The 15,775-nt window shown below is 43.9% G+C and overlaps 1 protein-coding gene across 3 annotated transcripts in view; it reads left to right on the top strand.

Annotated features, from left to right (window-relative positions):
* ANKS1B (ankyrin repeat and sterile alpha motif domain containing 1B) overlaps positions 1-15,775 on the top strand; it is a 786,862-nt gene that overhangs the window by 520,977 nt on the left and 250,110 nt on the right. For all 3 annotated transcript variants that reach the window (XM_032788573.2, XM_032788575.1, XM_032788568.2), the window contains one exon: positions 7,075-7,173. In XM_032788573.2, the coding sequence (XP_032644464.1) occupies positions 7,075-7,173 (99 nt within the window). The remainder of the gene's footprint in view (positions 1-7,074; positions 7,174-15,775) is intronic.

Raw genomic sequence — 15,775 nt, 5'->3', positions numbered from 1 at the left:
TTCAAGTTCTCCAGGGAGAGAATCTCCCTAAAGAGACAATCTCCAGTTCAGATGACCATTTTGGCACCTCCTGATCTTCAAGTAGGTACCCACAAAGCTGCAGGTTCCTCAGATACTGTGAGCACCAGCAAGCCCAAGGATTCTAAGGGTCCTGGCTCTGGAATATCCAGCAGCGGTCTGATATTGCAAGACTGGCAATCCAGTGATACTTGTGCCCAAACCAGAAGGCACAACCCAGTTCTGTGTGGATTTCAGCAGCTTGAATGTCGCCTCAGAATTTGGCACTCATCCCTAGTGCCAAGTTGACAAACTCTTTACCAGCATGGAAAAGCAAAGTATGTTACAACATTGGATTTGACCAAAGGATTTTGGCAAATACTCTTTTCAGCTGACTCCTGGGAAAAGATACTTTTTCCACCTTTTTGGGCTGTTCCATTTTATAACCATGCCCTTTGAGTTAAAAGGGGCACCAACCACCTTTCAGCTTCTTATGGACCTTGTGCTTCTCTACCCCAGGCAATTTGCAGCTGCCTATCTAGACAATGTGGTAATATTCAGTCAAGAGTGGCAATCACATGTGGGGCATATAACATCTGTACTGCAGTCACTGAAGGAGATTGGACTCAAGGCAAATTTGAAGTGTAAATTTGGCATCCAGGAGATCTTGGCTATCTGATAGGGATTATCATCAGTTTATTTCCCATTTTGTGACATTAGCCAGACCATTGACAGATCTTATCAAGATGTCAGCACTGAAAACAGTATTGTTGACACAGGAGTGTCAAGAGCTATTTTTTTTAAAGGCATTTTGTGCCAGTACTTGGTGCTCCAATGTCTGGATGTTTTGTTACCTTTTATTTTACACACAGGCACATCCACCATAGCCTTCAGAACAATACTGTCTCAGAACTTTCAAGGGACAGAAAATCCAATCCCATACTTCAGTAGGAAGCGCCAACAATGCAAGACCAAGTATTTCACCATAAAAAGAGAACGCTTGGCCATATGCTGGGCAGTAGTGGCACTATGTTATTACCTCCTGAGAGCCCATTTGAACTACTCACAGACCACACTCCCTTGAAGTAGATACAGGAGATGAAAAATACCAACTCACGGATTAGGCAGTGATAGCTGGCACTTCAACCTTATGTCTTTCAAGTATGGTATTGTCCAGGAGTCCAACATGAGATCACAGATTTCTTTTCCCAAACAGGAGTGTGATAAATAAGAGAGGGGGTGGCTCCCTTTTGTGGACACCCAGCCAGTCAGTTAGCTACAAAATCCCTGTTAGTAGCTATTCTCTACTTGTTTTACTTGTAAAGGGTTAACAAGCCCACAGGTAAAAGGAAGGAAGTGGGCACCTGACTAAAACAGCCAATGGGACAGCTAGAACTTCTTAAAAACGGGGAAAAACTTCCCTTTGTGTGTTGTGGTTCTCCGGAGAGCAGAGACACAGAGCAGCAATGCTGTAAGAAGCTTTAAGCCAGGTATGATCATAGATCATCAATTCATACCTTTGAACCTACTTATCTGAAGCCTCAGATATGTAAGTAAATTAGGGAATGTCTAGAAAGATGCAGTTAGGGTTATTTCTTTTATTTCTCATTGACTTTTAGACTTGTCTGTACTAACCCCAGATGCTTTTCTTTGCTTTAACCTTTAAGCTGAACCTCAAGAGAGCTATCTTGATGCTTTATTTTTGTAATTGTTTCTTTTAAGATCTAGCAAAAAGCCTGATTCCAAATGTATTTCCTTTCTTTTTGGGTTTAATAAAGTTTACCTTTTTTAAGAACAGGATTGGATTTTTGTGTCCCTAAGAGGTTTGTGCATATATTGTTTAACTAGCTGGTGGCAACAGCTGATTTCCTTTGGTTTTTTGGGGGGTGAACGGGTTTGAGGGTACCCCACAGGAAGGAATTCCCAAGTGCGCCTTCCTGGGTTCTCAAAAGATGAAGGAGTTTGCACTTGGGTGGCGGCAGCATCTACCCATCCAAGGTCAGAGAGAAGCTGTGACCTTGGAAGTTTAATACCAGCCTGGAGTGGCCTGATTTAATTTTTTTAGAATCTTGCGGGGCCCCATCTTCTGCACTTGAAGTGCCAAAGTGTGAAATCAGCCTTGACAAGGAAGGAACGCTATACCTGGGAAGAGCCCCAAATCCTTACTACAGTGGGACGTACGTGCTGATGGGTGCCCCCTGGACCTACTACACCAGGGGTTCTCAAACTTCATTGCACCACGACCCCCTTCTTGCAACAAAAATTACTACATGACCCCAGAAGGGGGGATAGAAGCCTGAGCCTGCCTGAGCCCTGCTGCCCTAGGGGGCCTGTAACCTGAGCACTGCTGCTCAGGACTGAAGTCCTCAGACTTCGGCCCTAGGAGGTGGGGCTTGGGCTTCTGATTCGGGCCCCAGCAAATCTGAGGCAGCCCTGGTGACCCCAATAAAACAGGGTCCGGACTCGTAGTTTGAGAATCACTGTACTACACCCTGCCCAAAGAAGCAGCAAGCTGATAGGAAAAGAGCAGTGAAGGTGGGTCCGGTCCTCCAAACTTTTCTAGAGAGGAGTTCCTAGATCAGCCATTTTGCAAACCACGGAGACCTGGTCCTCCAAGGGCTAGAGAGTCAGGACCACAAGAAAAGCAGGGGCAAACCTGAGGCTGGGAGTACTGGGGGAGTTCACAATGAGGTTCCAGGCCAGGGTCGATACCAAGGGTCAGAGTCTGAGCCAGATCCTGAAATCTGACTTAGGAGACAAAGTCCAAAACAAGCTGAGGTCAAAGCCAGGAGTCTGGAAGCAGGAATGGTTGCTGCAGTTACAGGAGATCTGTACTGTTGCCTGTACACTTCCTGGAATGCCTTTTGGGTTTAGATAGGGTGGGGAGCCAACCAAGAGTAATGAGGCTGCTGCCTGTCAGACCTCTTGAGACAGGACTTCCCATAGTCTGTCTCCAAACAGGTCAGGGGCAAGCTGGTTATAATCTGGTTATAGCTGCCACTGAGTGGCAGCATGGAGATGTTTCTGCCTGGCAGCTATGTAAGCCTGTGTTCTAGACCTGCTGAGCCTTTTATTGAGGATCTAGCAACAACTAATTAGGCTGATGTTTATAGGGTCCCTGGGTTGAAACCTGGAGTGATGGGTGGGTCCTGGTTCCCCTACTGGCCATAGGAAAAGCCCCAAGTGGGGGACAGACCTCTGTTTGGGAGAACATAAAAACAGCCATACTGGGTCAGACCAATGGTCCATCTAGCCCAGTGTCCTGTCTTCTGACAGTGACAAATGCCAGGTAATTCAGAGGGAATGAACAGATCAAGTGATCCATCCACTGTTGCCCATTCCTAGCATCTGGCAAACAGGGACACTTCAAAGTATGACTTTGCATCCCTGCTGATCCTAGCTAAAATTGTACAGGCTAAAATTCAGCCCGAACAAATGGCTGAATTTTAAAGTCCCAGAGCCAGGGCTGATGACCCTAGCAAGGGAAGAAAGACTGTTTATTTATTGGGCTCTGGAAAGGTGTTCATTCAGACTTTGTGACTTGCTCGAGGGCCCAGCCACTAAAGACCCACCAAAGCCAGTTGGTAGCCTACAGGGGGCATCAGAGGGGGAAAAGGACTATGGGCATTTAAGAGGTGAGTGCCCTGTTACAAGGTCATCCTACATGAATGCCAGTAAAATCTTTATACTACACTATTGTGGCATTTGTTTATTACTTATTTACAGAAACTATTTTAGAATTTGAAGGGGGGATTAATATGATTTTTCATACCTCTCCATTTGAAAAGTCAGGTTGTCTTTGTCATGCGTCCAACTGCTGTGTAAAAATGGCACTGTCTTACTCAGCAAACCTTCCTGTGTATTCAGAGTTCTATCTGCTTACTTCCATGGAAACAAGTAAGATCTTACTACTGACAGGTTTGCAGAACCAAAAGACCTCTGGGAGAGTGAACTGCATTCTTTCCTGGCCTATGCATCATTAACAGCTAAGGCTAGACAAATTTACACTGGAATAACAGTGAGGCTAATTAACTATTGGAACATTTTACCAAGGGTTGTGTTGGATTCTCCATCACTGACCATATTTAAAACAGGATTGGATGCTTTTCTGAAAGTTGTGCTTCAGGAATTTTTGATGGCCTGTGTTACATAGATAATCACAATAGTCCCTTCTGGTATTGGAATCTCTGTCCAGAATTGCTGTCCAGAATTCATATGCAAACCTCCCCCTTGTCTTCAAATTCTGATCTATTATTCCTAGGTAATTCCACTGAAGACAATAGGGTTGCACAGGTGTAATTAAGGCATTATTTGAGGCTAGACTTGGGACTGCCAAAAATCAGCATTTCAAACCTGATTAGACAGAAAAGCAACCTCATAGGAAAGGCTGTTCTCATAAGATTTCCAGCCCAAGTGCAGATTTAAAATGAATATCCAAGCCTTATGAGATTCATCCATCACTAATAATGCATGTTCAGTGTGTTCACAGAAATGCTACAGTAAGTCATGAGTAAGTAATGTGTTTGCTTTATTGACGTTAGCAGCTTTGCTTGAAACAGCTACTTCCTTCCAACACTGATTGACATGCAAAAAGTGTTTATTGAAGGAAAACGCAGCGTAAGATGAAAAATATTTGATAACTACTTTAATTGCAGGGAACTGTAAGTAACTAATTTTACAAGTCTTGCAATGCCTTAAATGTAATTTTAAAAGACTAATTATCAAAGAGGAAATTGCTATCTCGATAGTTTGATGCAGATTAGGCCTGAAGAAAAAAGTGCACTGTTTGAAAGTTTATTGTAAGATGATTTTTATGTTTTTAAACTTTGGACAGTTTATTTAGCAGTGTTTTATCTTAACTGTTAAATTAGCTGAAGAAGTATTTTTAAAACAAGAGTAGAATTTAACTTACAAAAGCTTTAAAGCATGCCGGACCTTAGCTGGTGTAGATCACCATAGTTCTATTAAAGTCAATCACGAGGAAATATGTTCAAGGGAATGATGTCACATTAATGTAGAACTGGAATAAGAGGGATCTGAATCTGGCCCACTACAAGCAGTGTCTACCGATCTTTCCTACTTCAATTCAAAGCTGAAAGAATTTGCTAGGGGGTATAGAACAGACATAAGAAACCTACAGCATCAAAGCCTTTGGTGTTTTCACTGAAGGTGGAGCAAAGAACAATACCAATAGTTAAGATTGATTGCATATGTCTCTTTCAGTTTAGGTGTGTGGACGCCTTGTGCACAGTTGTCGGAGAACTTTTTCCAAGCAGTACCCATTGGGGCAACTTGAGCACCCTCTGTTGCCACACACCTCTGCATGCTTGTACACCTCTTCCTGTCCTCAGGAGCCAAATATAATGCTGTCCTCGGGAGCCAAAAAATCTTACCACATTATAGGTGAAACCGCATTGTATCTGTCAAGGTTCCTTCCCCACTCTGAACTTCAGGGTACAGATGTGGGGACCTGCATGGACACTTCTAAGCTTAATTACCAGCTTAGATCTGATATCGCTGCCACCACCCCCAAGCACTACCTTTTTCCCTGGGCAGTCTTGAGGGACTTCACCAATTCCCTGGTGAACACAGATCCAAACCCCTTGGATCTTAAAACAAGGAGAAATTAACCATCCCCCCTACTTTCTTTCCCCCCCACCCCAAAAACTCCCTTGGGGGTGGAAAAAATCCAGATCCACCCCCTTGGATCTAAAAACAAGGAAAAATCAATCAGGTATTAAGAAAAAGGCTTTTAATAAAGAAAAAAAGGTAAAAGAAAAACCTTTGGGAGAGATAGATACACCACTCTCAGCAGACAACAGATTCCAAACACAGAGATGTTCCCCTGGGCAAAAACTTAAGTTACACAAAAAAATACCCAAATACCAATTTGATAATTCCCTTAATGGTACCAAGACAAGTTACAAAAGAAAGATAAAACACATTAATACCTATTTATCCCTTTCTAAAATTTACTACTCTGATAAGAGGCAGGTTCCTTGATCTTTTTCACTCCAGCTGAAACTGAAAACAAAGGAAAACTTCCCTCCTTCCTTTTGAAACATATTGTTCCCCCATTGGTTCCTCTGGTCAGGTGTCAGCTAGGCTAGGTGAACTTCTTAACTCTTTATAGGTAAAAGAGGCATTAACCCTTAACTATCTGTTTACGACAATATCAAACTTGCTTTGATCCACCAGGGTGCACAGCCCTGCCCCACTGAAGCACTGCTTTACTGCATTATATCCAAATTCATGTTATATCGGGTCATGTTATATGGGGGTAAAGGTGTATAAGGACAGAGCCGCCCTGACACCCCTTCGTTCCTTCTTACAGCCAGTGATGGTTGTTGGAGCACTTCCAGTCCTCTGTCGCAAGTTTATTTCCCTCACACTTGTATATAGTCTTTTTGTCATTTAGTAGTTACTTAGATATAGAGTATAGTCAGTGTTAGTGATGGGTTTCAATTTTTAGGTCCTTTTTGGACCAAATTTTATTCTTGGTTCCACCTTTTGCTCTTTATAAGAAATTGCTTGACCTCCCTCAGAGGGAGCTCATTCTGTGATCAGGGTTTGCTTTTCCTCAGTCTCTCCAACCCAAGGGCAAGCCATTTTACTAACAAGGCATTTTACTAACAAGACATTTGGCTAACACATTACTAAATAATTCTATCTAACTGCATCCACTGTGTTGATCTTATTGTATGTGACGTTTTTTCTAACTTGAGAAAGAAAGGATATGGGGGAGGGGGAAAGAAACAGATGAGGCACTGTATGCATATACAGTAGTTACATTTTATGATTACGTCCCTGTCCTCAATCAAATGACAGAGGGTAGAGGAGAAAGATTCACTTATGGGATTTGTTTTTAGTGGGAACTGCAATTTCTCCATTGGCAGCACACTAGTAATTGTCCAGGAGTTCAAGGTCCTTTCACATTTTGTAGACCTCGAAATCAATGCAATCATCAGTAATTTATTATTCTTGTCATACTGTATGTTAAATAAAGTTATTCTCTTTTAAACACAGTTTAAAGTTTTGTTTCAGGATCATTTCAGATTTGAATATCTCCTTTTTCAGGGAAGCAATGTAATGGAGGATCAGGATCTGTTGGAAATAGGAATACTTAACTCTGGACACCGGCAAAAAATTCTACAGGCAATCCAGCTCCTTCCAAAGGTACAGTTTCTTTTATTATCTGGATTCCAGTAGTATCACCAAGAGCTTTTAATTCTTAAACACTTTATACAATTCTTAAATAGAAATGTGGACATCATGAGCCTAATTCTCCACTGCCTTATGCTTTTCCTAGTCAATTACACCGTGCAAAGTGGATGTAAAATGCTACCATTCTGGTCTGGTAGTGATTTACGCCCACTTTGCACAGACGTAAATTACTACACAAGTGCAAAGCAGAAGACAATCGGGTCCCATATTCATGATGCTAATTATTTTAGAAATGACTATAGAAATGTTTGTTTTTTCAATATGTTAGCACATAAAGCCAAAAACAAATTAAGTGGGGCTAGGGATGTATTTTAGGACAGCTTTTGCCTATAGATTCTTGCGTCACCTCTGTAAATAAATTTCTCTCTAAATCCCAGACCAATTTTTCTTAATATAGAGGTAAGATTGGAAATACAATTAAGTACCCCTAGCAACTCAAGATATTCCATTATGGATACAATACACATCTCTCATATGTGGATTGGAGACTATCAGTAGTTGCTATATTTTATTTGTTTGTCCTGCTGAGTATGTGAATTCTGCTCTTCAGGTGTGTGATCCTGTAACTTGTACCCATTTTTCCAAAGGACTTATGGTGTAGGATGGTGTTCATTGCAGATTGAGATTGTGTCAGGCATGTTAAGAGACTATGCTTGTATTTTTGGGATTTAAACTACATGGTAGATAGAATGCCAAAATTGCTAGTGGGTAGTTCACAGCTGATTGCTAATACCTGCTTTTTGCTAGCTTTGCCTTGTGCAGCTTTGCCTTGTATGAGAAGATGCACTGGGCATATTGTGACCCTGCAGGTTGTCATATGATTTGGGAAGCCACCTAAAGGAATGATGTCAGGCAGAAGCTGGAGTTGTATTCTACCTGAGGCCAAGAAGGCTGCCAAGCAGGGCCCACGTGGATATTGGCCCTATAGAAGATAGAGCAGGAACAAAACCAAGTGTAAAGTGCATGCGTGTACTGGAATTTGTGGACTGCATGTATAAAATGATCAAGGTAAAGATGGAGCTCTGTATCCAGTCTCTGACCCCTATGGGGAATGTGTGCAGAGCAAATAAAAGATGTTTGTCGTCTGTACAATGAAGGTGAATTAGGTGAAATAGGCTTTCTGGTACATGGATGGATAAGGAGGGCTATGGTCTTGGGGCAACTTCTGAAGATAAGATGATCTGGTCTATGTTGAGAAGATGAACTGGAAGAGTGAGCTTTGGGCGCATCCTTGTATATAGATGGTCACAGTCTGTATGCAGTGCAGGAAGCATGGTTAAAGATAATGATATATATTCCATGGACTGTATTGGGAATATAGACGGAGGTAAGGAAGACTAGGAAATAGATTATTTTGGTTTATAGGCAGAGGGTAAGTCAGGTGCTGAGTTAAGTTTGGTGTTTAAATTTTAACTGAATTTCTTGAGTTTCTGACTTTTTTTTAGCTATAACTTTATTTTAACTTCATTTTTTACTTTTATTGTTAGCTCTCTACATTTAAATATTTTGTCTATATGTTTTCTTTTTTTTTAGGGGGGGACATTCTTTTTCTTCATCTAACTCAAAAAACCTAACAGGATTTTGTAATATTATATGTTAGTGAAATCTGCACTTAATAAATGGTACTCATGAAGATTACAAGCTCTGAAGGCTAGACTTGAAACAGTATACAAGAAATGCCAAAATTAATTCCCACTATCCTGGTTATTTTTATTATTCAGCCCTAGTTGTGTGTGAAGTTCCTATGCTAAATCCCATTATCTGTTCCATATTTGCAAAACAAATTTGACAAAAAATCCACAACTTGCACGAATACAAAAAATAATAAACGTCCGTTTCTAATTGTGCTTGCTGTATGTGGAGCTAGAGAGTCAAAGATTCTGCCACACATACTCCCATTGAGTAGTTACCTTACTTTAGAAGTAGGGACTCCCTGAGGCATGAGGTACTACTCAATATGAGTAAGGATGACAGAGTCAAGCTCTAAAGGAACCCTCGAAACCAGCTGTTTCTGAGAACAAATGAGTCATGAAATTTCCTGGTAGAATCCATATTCTGTGAATCTGAGATAGTTAAATGCCTTTGAATGACTGGAATCAGTGCTGTATAACAGTCAGAGGGTGTTTAGAGGTTGCCAGCTGAGGCAAAAAATAGTCCAAAAAGATCATGTTCTTAATGCATCTTTAATGGAGAAATATTATACAAAAACGAAGGAGGATGGAAGCAAAAGTTGTGCATCACAACTCTTTATTTAAATGACTTGGCAACACAAGAGAGCGATACAGAAACAGTATGTCATTTTCTATTCAAAACCCAGGTTTTTTTAAGACAGAGCTGCCAAGGAAGCTATGTGACCTATAAATCAGTATTATAACAACTCTTATCTAATAGAGCTCATCTTGGTTATATTCTCAATAGCACACTGCAAATTTTGAAAATCTTTTCACGTCCTGCAGGGAAACGTACAGTGCTAGTATATTTGTTAATCTGTTGATTTTCATATTTTCAAGATAAGTATATACATTTTTTAAGTGTTTTAAGATACCCAACCATGTAAGAACAGTAGGAAAATGGAACAGACTGCCTAGAAGGCTATGGAAGCTCCTTCACTGGAGGTTTTCAAAAGGAGGCTGGATAGCCACCGCTCTTGGATAGTTTAGATCCAACAAATCCTGCATCTTGGCAGGGGTTTAGCCTAGATGACCCTTGCAGTCTCTTCTAACCCTAGGGTTCTATGGGTGATGATAGATAAAAAGTTTTTAATTTAATTGGCTTTTAAAACTTCCCTACTTCCATTCACAATTCTTTTAAAACTTCAAGGGGTTATTGTGGGGCTTTTTTGTATTTCTCCTCCTGTGATTGTCTATAACTAGAACACTGAAGGAAGGGGAAGTGTTTTTTCAGAAACCCTTATGTCTTGACGCTATTTCAAACCCAACTTTTTGCATCAGAAACTACTGGATAAGCTTAGAGAGTAAAATAACAAGTGACAAATCTAATGTTAGACTTCGAAAATGTTGATTTTTTTAAAAGCTTTCCTTTACCTGATCCAACCTTCATTTCTGTGGAAATAGGATTGGAAATGCAGCAGAGAGCCAGTAGTGCAAAATGAAAACTGTCCTTTGCTGCTTAGATGCTGATTGCCTGCTGAGTAATGAAACTTTTGCATTTCTGACACCAGTGGAAGATTTAGGAACTTACCTGTTAAAGTTTATAATATTTTAGTACTGGAAAAAAAAATTACTTTTTTTTAAAAAAATAGACAAATTTCATTCTGTATTTCACTATAGTGTATTTATACCAGTATAACAAAGAGGATTTAAACTAGAATCTTAAAAATATGTTACTATTTTTTCCCTTAGTAATGATTTATCTGAGGAGAAATTGGTTGAAAGACCAGAGTATAGTATGAATATAACAGATAAACATAGTTGGAATCATCCAATCAGATTACTGCTTTCATAATGCCATTTTTTATTATAGTGTTGGGTTGGAGATACTGGACCAAATTCTGGTCACTCACTAATGTATGTGCGGAGTAACTACAGTAAAGTTAATAGAAAGAACAGGAGTACTTGTGGCACCTTAGAGACTAACAAATTTATTTCAGTATAAGCTTTCATGGGCTACAGCTCACTTTTTCGGATGCATAGAATGGAACACATAGAAAACAGATATTTATACATACAGAGAACATGAAAAGATGGAAGTAGCCATGCCAACTGTAAGAGGCCAATCAATTGAGATGAGGTATCATCAGCAGGAGAAAAAAAACCTTTGAGGTGATAATCGAGATGACCCATAGAAGGTGTGAGGAGAACTTAACATGTGGAAATAGATTCAGTTAGTGTAATGACCCAACCATTCCCAGTCTCGGTTTAAACCTATGTTAATTGTATCTAATTTGCATATTAATTTGAGTTCAGCAGTCTCTCTTTGGTCTGTTTTTGAAGTATTTTTGTAAAATTGTAAAATTGCCACCTTCAAGTCTACCACTGAGTGGTTAGAGAGGTTGAAGTGTTCTCCCACTGGTTTTTGAATGTTATGATTCCTGATGTCAGATTTGTGTCTATTTATTCTGGGAATGGTTGGGTCATTACACTAATTGTCCTACGGAAAATACAGACACTTGCAATGTGACTGCTCTGAGACAGACTGCAGCTTTGGTCATGTTTCTGTGGGAGAAACCCATGCCCAATGCCCACAGGCCGCCAAGATTACAGTGCCAGTAGTTGTCGGAGACTGCCCAACCCTGGCCCTGATTGATTCAGGCTGAGGCCAGACACTAATCCACCAAAGCTTAGGACTCCCGGCTGATCCGCACCTGGGGATGATCCGACTGCAATGCATCCATGGTGATATATGGCCCTACCCCAGTGCCCAAGTCTGGCTAACCGTGGATGGAGTCACGCAGCTGATGATGGTCGGCCTGGCTCCTTGACTAGCCTACCTGGTGATCCTGGGATGTGATTGGCCCGAGTTCCCAGAGGTCCTTCACTCAAATGCCAAGAAAAGCCATGAGGTCACCCCAGCACTGGAAGGGGGCTGCCCCGAGACCCGCTCCAAGGAGGGGGAGGAACCAGACCCCAACGACAGGGAGGAGAGTCCGAGGACCCCCACTGGGGCCCGCTGTCAAACCCATGCTTAGCACCAAGTTTTTCCAGGACCAAAGGGAGGACCTCACCTTCAGTCAAGTGTATGAGTGGCTGACAGCTGTTAATGGGACCCTAATCAATCTGTACCGGGCAAAGCTGTGATCCCATTTCGAGTTGCACCCAACTGCTCATACCTCGATGTCACTGGCGAGCTGTAATGAAACTCACTCATGACATCCTGGCTGCAGGGCACTTGGGCCATGAAAAGACCCTCGCCCAAATTCTTATGCGGTTCTTCTGGCCCAGTGTGCACCAGGAGGTAAGAAACTATTGCAGTTCCTGTCCAGGATGTCAGCTAGCTGCTCCCCCACAGACATCCATGGCCCAGTTGATCCACCTGCCCATTATAGAAACGCCATTCGAGCGAGTGGCCGTGGACTTGGTGGGCCCCCTTCCAAAAAGCATTGCCGGATTTCAGTACATGCTGGTCATTGTGGACTATGCGACCCATTTCCCCGAAGCAGTACCTCTACAGAGCATCACCGCCCGAACCATCACTAAAGAACTTGTGAAGGTCTTCGCCTGTATGGGCCTGCACTGGGAAATCCTCACTGACCAGGGCAGCAACTTCACCTCCCAGCAGCTGTGGCAGGTGTGCGAGCTCCTGGGGATTAAGCAGCTAGTCACATCCATTTACCACCCACAAACTGATGGCTTGGTTGAACAGTTTAACTGCACCCTGAAGGACATGCTGCATAAGTTTCCTCCAGAAGACCTATGCCCGTGGGTCAGCTTCTCCCGCCCTTGCTTCTGGCAGTCTGTGAGGTGCCCCAATCCTCCATGAAATTTTCTCCCTTTGAGCTATTGAATGGACGTTGCCCACGGGGGCTGCTGGACCTCATGTGCGAGACCTGGGAGCAAGTCCCGTCACCAACTCAGGGCCTCCTGAAGTACACCCTCCAGCTCCAGGAATGCCTTACTCAGGCAGGAGCCCTAGCTCAGAAAACTTGAAGGCCGTGCGGGAAGCTCAGGCCCAAGCCTATAACCGAGACACACGGATCCACAGCTTCAAACCCAGCGATCAGGTCCTGCTCCTCCTGCCCTCAAGCGAGCCAAAGCTTCTGGCCCATTGACAACGTCCTATGAGGTGGTCCGAAAGGTCGGGCACATCACCTTTGAGATCAACCAGCCCAACTGGTGCAAGAAAACCCAAAGATACCATATCAACTTTCTGAAGCCCTGGCGGGAGTAGGAGGGCCTATTAATTAACCCTTACCCACCGGAACCAGAGCTGGACCCCTGTGTACCCCTGACAGAGGACCCTGCAGGACCCCAGCTCAGCGAGACACTTACCGAGGGGCAATGTAAGCAGACCCAGTGCCTCCTGCAGGCATTCCCATGAACCTTCACAGTCCAGCTGGGCGCAGCCCAGTAGTGCTGGTACCCAAGCCCGATGGAACACAGCACTTCTGTATCAACTTCTGACGCATAAACACCATTTCAAAATTCAATACATATCCGATGCCCTGTGTAGGTGAACTTCTGGGCTGTCTAGAGGAGGCCCGCTTCCTCACCACACTTGATCTGAGCAAAGGGTACTGGCAGATCTCCCTTGACCCTGCCTCCAGAGAAAAGACTGCATTTGCCACCCCAATGGGCCTGTATCAATTTACTCAGATGGCCTTCGGCCTTCATGGGGCACCGGCAACATTTCAATAGCTGATGGACTACATCCTCCAACCCCACCAAGACTATGCTTCAGCATACCTGAATGATGTAGTTGTTTACAGCTGCCATTGGGAGGACCGTCTGGAGTGGGTAGCTGTGGTCCTGAGGTCCCTGCGGGCAGCTGGGTTAATGGCCAATCCAAATAAATGCTGTATAGGATGGCAAGAGACCACATATCTCAGGCACGCCATAGGGAAAGGAGAAGTGAAGCCCCTCATGGGAAAGGTTCAGGCCCTGATGGCCTGCCTGCTACCCGCCACGAAGCACCAAATGTGCCAGTTCCTGGGACTTGCTGGCTACTATCAGCACTTTATTCCCCAATTTGTGTCCATCGCAGCCCCCTTGACCAGGCTTTTGACCAAGGACAGCCCCAGGCATGGGGTTGGACCCCGGAGTGCGAAGATGCCTTTCAGACACTCAGAGAGAGTCTCTGCCATAAACCTATCCTTTATAGCCCAGACTTCGACCAGGAGTTCATCCTCCAGACAGACGCCTCAGAGGTAGGACTTGAGGCCATCCTGTCCCAGGGGATTGACGAAGAACACTCCCGGTCTTGCATATTAGCCGGAAATTGTTGCCATGGGAGAAGAACTGTGCGGTTGTAGAGAAGGAGACCTTTGCAGTGAAATGGGCTTGTGACACCCTGCATTATTACCTCCTTGGGGGCCCGTTCATGTTGGTCACTGATCACACCTCACTCCAGTGGCTGGCCAAAATGAAAAATAATAATGCTTTTACTGTTCGCCATAAGGTGGATAAGAACCTTGCGAATGCGGACTTTCTGTCCCACCTGGGATGTATGGAAGAGTTTGTCCCCAGCAAGCGGGAGCCAGACTTGGAGGGCAGTGGGGCTGTAACAAGGCAACCCGCCACCCCAGAGAGGAACAAGCCCTCCAAACACCAGAGTATGCAGGGCCAGAGAGCTCTGAGTCCGCCTCCCAGAGGGTCAGGCGCAGGACAGGAAGTAGAAAAGCATGGGGCCAGAGCTCACTTGGGGAGCAGCTGCTGGAGAGGCCAGATGCCTCTGGCCTAGCTCCTGGCTGGGAGACCCTGGCAACAGTGGCAGAGTCAAAGACTGGCCTGCCCAACCAACACCTGATGCTGACCAGAGCCTGGAGGAGCAGTTAAGTCTGCCCCTCACCAGTTACCTGGAGGAGCTGACGAGCCTGCCCCTCACCAGTTACCCAGAGGAGCTGCCAAGCCGACCCCAGGGTGCTTGACCCCCCTGAGGATACCGTCCTGACCTAGGTACCTCTAGAGGAGGAGTCAGGAAGTAGCCCGGGGCAGCCAACCCTAGTCTGGCTGCAGCATTGCCAGTGCCAATGTCAGTGTGTTGCGTCCAGGATCCCCACTGACTCAGCAGCAGGCCTTCTGCCACTGCTAGGTCCCCGGGCTGGGACGTGTTGTGTATTTGGTTGTCATGGTTTTTGTTCCCATGGCAACTGAGTTAGATTATTAGGGGATAGCCTAGATAGCCTAGCCTGTTTCGGCCGGTTAGGTCAGCTCTGTGTGTGTAAATAAATGGTAGTTTTGTTAGCTGTCTGCTCTCTGGCCTCAAGTGATTTCTTCCTAAACCGACTGTCTCCAAGGATATAACAAGTGGCAACGATGGATGGGATTCCAGTGCTGCTCCCGTAACAGAAGGAAGTAGAAGTCAAGGTAAAAAAACAAACAAACAAACAAAACCTGCTTCTTTGCACTGACTGTGAAAGTGAAACTAAAAATCATGGCTACTCTGACCAGGCCACTGGAACCTTTTGATGAGAATATAGAGCAGTGGCATGTGTATACTGTGCGTTTTGAGCTTTTTGTTATTGCAAATGACATTACAGAAGTGAAGAAGGTGCCAATATTCTTAAGTATTGTAGGGGCTAAAACCTACTCCCTGCTGTGCAGCTTACTACACCCTGTTAAGCCTGAGACTAAATCTTACAGTGACGTTGTGGAAATCCTGGGGTCCCATTTTTCCTCAAAACCACGGTAATTGCTGAAAGATATAGGTTCCACAAAAGAGACCAAAAAGAAGATGAAACAGTTGTACAATGTATAGCAATTTTAAAAAAGCTAGCAGAACACTGTGAATTTAAAGAGATGTTAAATGATGCCCTGCGTGACAGGTTAGTGTGTGGCCTGTACAGTGAAGCTATACGGATGCGCCTACTGACAGAGGCTCAGCTTACATTACAGAAGGCTGTTGATATTGCTGTCTCCATGGAACTGGCTACAAGGGA

Source organism: Chelonoidis abingdonii, chromosome 1 (assembly GCF_003597395.2).
Source record: "Chelonoidis abingdonii isolate Lonesome George chromosome 1, CheloAbing_2.0, whole genome shotgun sequence".
In the NCBI taxonomy this organism is placed as follows: Eukaryota; Metazoa; Chordata; order Testudines; family Testudinidae; genus Chelonoidis; species Chelonoidis abingdonii.
This window is presented reverse-complemented; position numbering and strand designations above follow the sequence as displayed.